At 54.8% G+C, this 8,464-nt stretch overlaps 1 protein-coding gene across 1 annotated transcript; it reads left to right on the top strand.

The window, feature by feature from the left end:
• The first annotated feature begins 538 nt into the window (after positions 1-538).
• Positions 539-4,959, top strand: LOC103113851 (cytochrome P450 2D14-like). The gene is made up of 9 exons (XM_007523436.3): positions 539-777; positions 1,549-1,720; positions 2,346-2,498; positions 2,604-2,764; positions 3,179-3,352; positions 3,502-3,643; positions 3,853-4,040; positions 4,468-4,609; positions 4,710-4,959. The coding sequence occupies exons 1-9, from the start codon at positions 589-591 to the stop codon at positions 4,886-4,888; spliced, it is 1,500 nt and encodes a 499-aa protein (XP_007523498.1). The 5' UTR covers positions 539-588; the 3' UTR covers positions 4,889-4,959.
• The last annotated feature ends 3,505 nt before the right edge of the window (positions 4,960-8,464 follow it).

Here is an 8,464-nt window from a genome sequence, read left to right as displayed (position 1 = left end):
TGTCTGGGGACGTGTAGGAGTGGCCTTTGTGACTGGAGTTCTGTGTTATGTAGACTAGGAAATGAGTGACAAGGTGTTGACCTTCAACCATACTGTCACTACAGTCTCTGCAATCTTGTGGAGAGGACTGATGACCCCCAGGGTGAAGACCACTCAGGACGAGGCAGGTGACACATGTAGTGCAAGGCATGTCTGGAGAAAAGTGACCACATTCAGAATGTGAGGTGATGGGATGGAGGGATCAGGGTCCTTCAGAATAGGGGTGGGTCTTCCTTACAGCCAAGCACAGCTAAGGAGGCAGCAGGGTGGGACAACTTCTCTTCTCATCCCCCTGCCCTGTGATCAAGCACCAAGAAAGCACACAGGGACAGGATTCTGTGGTCTGCACTTTCTATGACCTCTCCCTGAACCATTTGCTGAGATCATTCTTTCATATCTGAGCACGGGCAGGTCAAAGACCAGATCGGCTTCCTTTATAACCGCCTGTAGGTGGGGCTCTCCGGCTGCAGGAACAGTCCTCTGAAGCCTGGATCTTGGTATTAGTGTTTAGACAGTGCCCAGAGAAGCCCAGTGGACACCAAAAGAGCCATGGTGCTGCTGAGCGGGGAGTGGCTGGGGTCCGTGGCCGTGGCCGTGGTCATCTTCCTGCTCCTCGTGGACCTGATGCACCGCAGAGCACGCTGGGCAGCTCACTACCCACCTGGCCCCACGCCTCTGCCTGGGCTGGGCAACCTGCTACAGCTGGACCGTAAGGATATACCACGCTCCATAGACCGGGTGAGGAGGTGTCCTGGGCCTGGCCTGCAGCAGAAAGTGGGTGTGCATGGGGTGGGGTAAGTTCATAGGCCTTGCATATTACTGGGCCAAGATTGAAGGCAGCTCCAAGAGCTTTCTGAGAGAGGATGTTTGTACAAAGCCTGTGGACAGTTGATCCTTCAAGAAAACTAATAGCTTAAAGGCCTCTAAGAGGAAGAGATTGAAATCTGCTTTAAATCCAATTTTTTTTTATTATTGCCTTTACTTATTAGATAGAGACAGCCAGAAATCGAGAGGAGAGGGGGAAATAGAGAGGGAGAGAAAGAGAGACACTTCCAGCACTGCTTCACCACTTGCAAAGCTTTTCCCCCTGCTGGGAAACAGGGGCTCAAACCCAGGTCCTTGAGCATTGTAACATGTGCGCTCAATCAGATGCACCACCACCTAGCCCCCAGATCCAATTAAAAACACCTGGATTGTTGAGCCTGGTCTCTTCTGGTTCCATCAGGTGAAAATGAGGGGTGAGGACTCTTCTCATTGAGGCTGGGAAATTTAGGTGGAAAAGAAAGTGACCTGCTTCAAATCTTTTGTTCTTTGAGCTCACTGGTCACCTGCAATCTCTGCATCTGCATTGGCCCTCCTGACAATTCTGGTGACCTTGAAAGTCATGAAGGTCAGACTAAGGAATTGCCCTTGTATCTGAACACCGCAGAGGACAAGGTCCCCACACTAGCCAGAAGGGTGGGGGCAGGTGTCACGATGAAGCTTGCGGGCAGCCTTTCTTCCTCTCAGCTGCGGTACCGTTATGGGAACGTGTTCAGCCTGCAGCTGGCGTGGTCATCAGCGATCGTGGTCAGTGGTCCGGCGGCTGTGCGCGAGGTGCTGGTGGAGCACAGAGAGGACACCTCAGACAGGCCCCCATCTCCCTCCCTGGAGCACCTGGGTTTCGGGCCTCTCTCCGAAGGCAAGTAGAGGCGAGGCAGGAAGTTCAAGAGGGACCTCCAGGCCTAGCGGAGACAAGCCTGAGCTATCCCCCGAGCAGAACGAGGGTTTGGGAAAGTGGCATCAGGTGCAGCTGGACCCAGTGCTTTTAGGTGGGACAGGAATGAGTGTGCTGGGGGGGGGGGGCAGCACACCTGCTGGGAAAGTGAGTACTTTTGGCTGAGGCAATGTAAACTTGAAGGTGTGGGCGGGACAGAGGGTGGTCAAGACACTCCCCCCCCATCTCGTTCCCCCCACCCCCCAGGAAAAGGGCTGGGTCAGGAGAAGGAGAAGGTCAAGGAGAAATCTGCACGGTGGGACTCTGAGCAAGTGGGCATTGAGCTGAGATTGCCCAGTGTAAGCTGGGCTCCCAGCAACTTCAAAGTCAGCTGAGTCTACTGGTCTGTGCAAAAGGGGGCAGGGACTGTGAGGCAGCCAGCGCTAGCAGAGGAGGGCCAGCGGGGTGGGAGGGGCGGGGCCTGTAGGAGGGGAGGGGCCTGTGCCTGAAGTTGAAAATCCAGGCAGAGGAGGAGCAGCAGGAGGCACCTGCAGTGGCACCGAGGGCGGGGCCAAGACCTCGTCCCAGCCCCGCCCCCACCTTCTCCCAGGGGTCATCCTGGCGCGCTATGGACACGCGTGGCGCGAGCAGCGGCGCTTCTCTCTGTCCACCATGCGCAACTTTGGGCTGGGCAAGAAGTCCTTGGAGGAGTGGGTGACTGAGGAGGCCTCCTGCCTCTGTGCCGCCTTTGCTGACCAGGCAGGTGAGTGTGGAGTCAAGGGAAGAGGGTTGGAATGCAGGATCCTATGGATGTCCCCTGACTGCCCCTCTACCCTCCCACCTCCACCCCCACCCCTGTCCTTTCCAGGCAGCCCCTTTCGCCCCAATGAGCTCCTGAACAAGGCTGTGAGCAATGTGATTTCCTCCCTCATCTATGCGCGCCGCTTTGAGTATGATGACCCTCGCTTCCTCAAGATGCTGGATCTCATAGAGGTTTTCCTAAAGGAAGAGTCCGAATTTCTCAGGCAGGTGAGGGAAGGAAAGTGCCTTGGCTATAGTTAGCTCTAGGGTGGAGTCCTTGGCCCTGCAGGGCATGTAGATGGAGTCTTTGGCGACACATGGTCAATACTCCCTCACTCTAACTTAGAGGAGGCAAGAGAGGCCACTGCAAGGTGACAGTTGGCATAGGGAGACTCCAGAGCAGTGATAGGACAGGCAGGCTGGGTCAGGGGCACCAAAAAAAAAATGGTCAGACCTTACTTCCTTCCTAAAATCCAGGATCCTGTGACATATAAATGGCAGGTTAATAGACCTGGTATCCAGGAGAAAGCAGATTCCTGCAACTAGAATGATGGAGTCCCAAAGGCTGGAAGGACTATAGTTGACTGGTTAGGTGTATGTCTAAGTGTGGAAGGACATAGGACTCCCATCTGTGCTCCACAGCTGTTTAATGAGATCCCTGTGCTCCTGAAAATCCCCTGGCTAGTAGACAAGTTCTTCTCTGGGCACAAGGCCTTCCTAGCAATGCTGGACGAGCTGATTAATGAGCACAGAATGACACGGAATCCAAACCAGCCAAGAGACCTGACTGACGCCTTCCTGGATGAGGTGGAGGAGGTGAGCATGGCATTAGGAGTCTGGACCCCGGGAGGTGTGGACAGCACTGTAATAAAAAGGTGCTCAGGTGCATGGGTTCAGGGCACCACGGGGTTGGCTTCCTGTCTTCTGCCTGCCGTAGTCTGAGACACCCTCTCTGTGTGACCCAGGCCAAGGGGAACCCCGAGAGTAGCTTCAACGATGCGAACCTGCGCATGGTGGTGGCAGACCTGTTCTCGGCCGGGATGGTGACCACGTCGACCACCCTGGCCTGGGCCCTCCTGCTCATGATCCTGCACCCGGACGTGCAGCGTGAGCCCAGCCTGCAGTCCGTGGGGAGGCTGGAAGGGCAGGAAGGGACACTGGGGCTCTGGAACTGGACTGGGCAGCAGGGGCTCTGAGCAGAGGCTGGCTGACCTGCCCCTCCTCCTTGCTGTCCGGAGTCAGGGTGGGGGTGTGTGGGGCAGGTCAGAGCAAGGTGCCCCAGTTCTGAGCCACTGTGGGGACTGTTGTTGGTGCAGGCCGGGTTCAGCAGGAGATTGATGAGGTGATAGGGCAGTCGCGCCCACCAGAGATGGCAGACCAGGCCCACATGCCCTACACCATGGCCGTGATCCATGAGGTGCAGCGCTTTGGGGACATTGTGCCACTGGGAGTGCCTCACATGACATCCCGGGACACTGAAGTGCAGGGCTACCGCATCCCCAAGGTAGGCCTGAGCCCCCCTCAGCCCTCCCCTCCACCCTGCCACCTGGATTCACCTGAGTGAGCACTCTCAGGCAGTGGACAAGGCACCGGTCCACCCAGGTCCATTTTCCAGGGCTCTATCTTGTAGCATGGTGAGTTGAGGTTGAAAGCAGTGGTACATCCTGCCTGGCAGTATGTCCTCTATCGGGGAGGGGGAATGAGATAGTAGAAGGTGCCAATCTGCCTCGGGTTGTTTTGCATATGTGATGTGATAATAGTGAGTTGTCTTCAGGAGAAAAGTCACCTGACAATCAGGAGAGAGCAAGACCCTTCCATGTTACTTGATAGAGTCCAGGTGTGTGCCAGGCAGAGAGCACACCCACGTGAGCTAAGGCCACTGCTATATCACTGCTGTCCCTACCCCCACTCATGCCAGGCATGTCCCCCAGGGCACGGTGCTCCTCACCAACCTGTCATCTGTGCTGAAGGATGAGAGCTGCTGGAAGAAGCCCTTGCGCTTCTACCCCGAGCACTTCCTGGATGACCAGGGCCGATTTGTGAAGAAGGAAGCCTTCATACCCTTCTCAGCAGGTGCCTGGGTGGGGGTGCCTGGGCTTCTGTCTCCCCCCCTGGGATTCTTAGGGGTTGCAGGACCAGACCCAAGGTTCATGAACCTCTATTCCCTGCACAGGCCGCCGCTCATGCCCCGGCGAGCCCCTGGCCCGCATGGAGCTCTTCCTCTTCTTCACCTGCCTCCTGCAGCGCTTCAGCTTCTCAGTGCCTGCAGGGCAGCCCCGGCCCAGCGATCAGGGAGTCTTTATTGCCCTTATACACCCACCTCCCTACCAACTCTGTGCTGTGCCCCGCTAGAGGGAGGCACAAACCCCAAAATTGCTTCATGGTTGGGTCCACGTTGGTCAATAAAGCTGTTCTCCTATTGACTCTGAATCCCTGGTCACTCGGGCCACTCAAGAAACAGATGTGGACAGGGAGGGTATGTCTGGGGCAAAGGTGTAACCTCATCCCAACTCTGAGGCTATCGGGCACTTGGGCCTCAGAGTCTGCCACCCTATGGTCCTCAGCAAGTCGTGCTGGCTGGGTAGGCAGCTGGGCTGGGACTCTCTCTCCCACCTCCTCCCATTGTCAGAGTGCCCCGAAAAGTCATGAAAAGTGTCCATGGAAATTGTGTGCCTTCCCAGGTCCTCCCCACACTCTACACTGTGCTGTTGTCCTCACAGGGGGGACTCAAGCCAGTCTCTGCTGCCTTTATAAACAGCCTGCCAGTGGGGCTTTCAGGCTGGGGATAGTCCTTGGAGGCCTGGTTCCAGGTGTTGGTGTTCACAAAGTGCAGCTGTGCCCAGAAAGCACAATGGGCTCCAAGGGAGCCATGAGGCTGCTGAGTGGGGAGTGGCTGGGGTCCGTGGCCATGGCCGTGGCCGTGGTCATCTTCCTGCTCCTTGTGAACCTGATGCACCGCAGAGCACGCTGGGCAGCTCACTACCCACCTGGCCCCACGCCTCTGCCTGGGCTGGGCAACCTGCTACAGCTGGACCGTAAGGATATACCATGCTCCATAGACCGGGTGAGGAGGTGTCCTGGGCCTGGCCTGCAGCAGAAAGTGGGTGTGCATGGGGTGGGGTAAGTTCATAGGCCTTGCGTATTACTGGGCCAAGATTGAAGGCAGCTCCAGGGGCTTTCTGAGAGAGGATGTTTGTACAAAGCCTGTGGACAGTTGATCCTTCAAGAAAACTAATAGCTTAAAGGCCTCTAAGAAGAAGAGATTGAAATCTGCTTTAGATCTAATTAAAAGCACTTGGGGAGGGGGAGCAGGCGGTAGTGCAGCAGGTTGAGCGCACATGGCTCGAAGCACAAGGACCAGCAGCATAGAAATCCTGGTTTGGGGGGTTGGGTGGTAGGTAGCATAGCAGGTTAAGCGCACGTGGCGCAAAGCGCAAGGACTGGCATAAGAATCCCTGTTCGATCCCCTGGCTCCCCACCTGCAGGGGAGTCGCTTCACAGGTAGTGAAGCAGGTCTGCAGGTGTCTCTCTCTTCCCCTCTCTGTCTTCCCCTCCTCTCTCCATTTCTCACTGTCCTATTTAACAACGACATCAAGAACAACAACAATAACTATAGTACCAATGAAAAATAACAAGGGCAACAAAAGGAAAAAAAAAATAAATAATATTAAAAATAAAAAAAGAAGCTCTTGGATTGTTGGATCGTTGAGCCTGGTTCCCTCTGGTTCCGTCAAGTGGAAATGAAGAGGGGTGAGGAATCTACTCATGGAGGTCGGGAAATTTAGGTGAAAAAGAAAATGATCTGCTTCAAGTCTTTTTTTTTTTTTTTTAGCAGAGCACAGCTGAGCTCTGGTTTATGGTCGTGTTGGGTATAGAGGGTATAGAACCTGGGACTGGGGGCCAGGTGGTGGTGCACTTGGTTGAGCACACTGGTTACAGTGCACAAGGACCTGGGTTCGAGCCCCTGGTCCCCACCTGCAGGGGGAAAGCTTTGCAAGTAGTGAAGCAGGGCTGCAGGTGACTCTCTTTCTCACTTCCTCTCTTTCTCCCCCTTCCCTCTCGGTTTCTGGCTGTCTCTATCCAATAAATAAAGATTAAAAAATTAATAAATAAAAAGCTTTAAAAAAAGAACCTGGGAGTGTGGAGCCTCAGGCACAAAGGTCTCTTTTTTCTCATTTATTTTGAAAGTTTTATTATCTTTATTTATTGGATAGAAACAGAAATTAAGGGAGTCGGGTGGTAGCACAGCGGGTTAAGCGCACATGGTGCACAGCGCAAGGACCAGCTGAAGGATCCTGGTTCGAGCCCCTGGCTCCCCACCTGCAGGGGAGTCACTTCACAAGAGGTGAAGCAGGTCTACAGGTGTTTGTCTTTCTCTCTCTTTCTCTGTTTTCCCCTCCTCCCTTCATTTCTCTCTGTCCTATCCAACAATGAGGACATCAATAACAACAACTGTTGGTCATTATGCCAGGTCCTCTGCATTGCTTGATGTTGTGGTCTATTTACATAATCACTGTTTTGCCTGAGACCCGCCCTGCCTGCAGGGTATTGGTTTAATCCCATTGGTTAGAACCTTTGCAACAGCTGCTAAGGAAGCTTTCTATGTTGGCACTCTTTTTTTGCCCCGCCCCCTCTCCTAGCCATTTCCTTTCCCTATTTGCCACTTCTGGTTAAAGATATATATATATGGCATTGTATCTGATCAATAAAGGAGAGTTGCATTGCGTTCCGCTCAGCCAAGAGTTCCCGGTTCCTCTCCCGCGTCGCTGAGTAAGCAGCAGCCCAGGTTGGCTCCGGTAGAGATCTCCCCCCCCCCCCCCCCGTGACACAACCTGACAAACAACTATAAAAATAAAACAAGGGCAACAAAAGAAACAGAAATTAAGAGGGAAGGGGGAGTTAGGGAGAGAGGGAGCTGAAGCACTGTTTTACCACTCACAAAGCTTACCTCCAGCAGGTGGGGACTGGGGGCTTGAACCAGGGTTCTTGCGCATTGTAACATGCACCCTCAGCCAGGCGCGCTACCACCTGGCCCTCCCAAGGTCTGTTTGCATAGCTGTTATGCTACTTCCCCCACCAAGTCTCTGTTCTCTTGCCTCACTGGTCACTCCGAGTCTCTGCTTTGGCCCTGCTGAAAGTCACGAAGGTCAGACTAAGGAAACTGTCCTATGCATCTGATAACCACAGAAGGCAGGATGCCCAAAGCTAGAAATAAGAAAGGGTGGGGGCAGGTGTCAGAATGAGGCTTGCCGGGCAGCTCCTCCCACAGCACAGACTCTCCTGCCTGTCCCCAGCCTGCAGATGGCCTGGCTACCAGAAGTCATGGTCAGTGGTTTGCCTGCTAAGCACCTTGGGAACAGGCGGGCTCCCTGTTGAGAAAGGGGGGGAGGAGAAGGAGGGACCTCCCAACCTCCTTTCAGGGGCCTCCCACCCTCACAAACCCAGTGTGGTCACATCCCCACTCCCTGTCCCCACAAGCTACAGGAACTCCCACGCCTGCCAAATGAGGAGCACTTCAGGGTGGGGGTGATTCTGAGGCTGTGGGCGGGCAGAGGGTGGCCAGGACATCTCTAGGAAAGGGGGGGGCAGGTCAGAAGAGCAAGGGTTGGGAGTTGAGTGGTAGCACAGCGGGTTAAGCGCACGTGGTGCAAGACTGGCGCAAGGACTCTGAGCTACACAGCATTCCTGCTGAGACTGTAGAACATCATTTTTGGGCTACCCAAAACCCTCCTTGTTGGGAGCCCCGCTTATGTCGGGCCCCATCCCACGCACAGATAGGGTGTCCTGGCCACCCTCTGCCATGCCCACAGCCTCAGAGTCATCACCCCCACCCTGAAGCACTCCCCATTTGCAGGAGGGGAAGTTCCTGTAGCTTGTGGGGACAGGGAGTGGGGATGTGACCACACTGGGCTTGAGAGGGTGGAAGGC

This window comes from Erinaceus europaeus, chromosome 4, assembly GCF_950295315.1.
Source record: "Erinaceus europaeus chromosome 4, mEriEur2.1, whole genome shotgun sequence".
Classification (NCBI taxonomy): domain Eukaryota; kingdom Metazoa; phylum Chordata; class Mammalia; order Eulipotyphla; family Erinaceidae; genus Erinaceus; species Erinaceus europaeus.
This window is presented reverse-complemented; position numbering and strand designations above follow the sequence as displayed.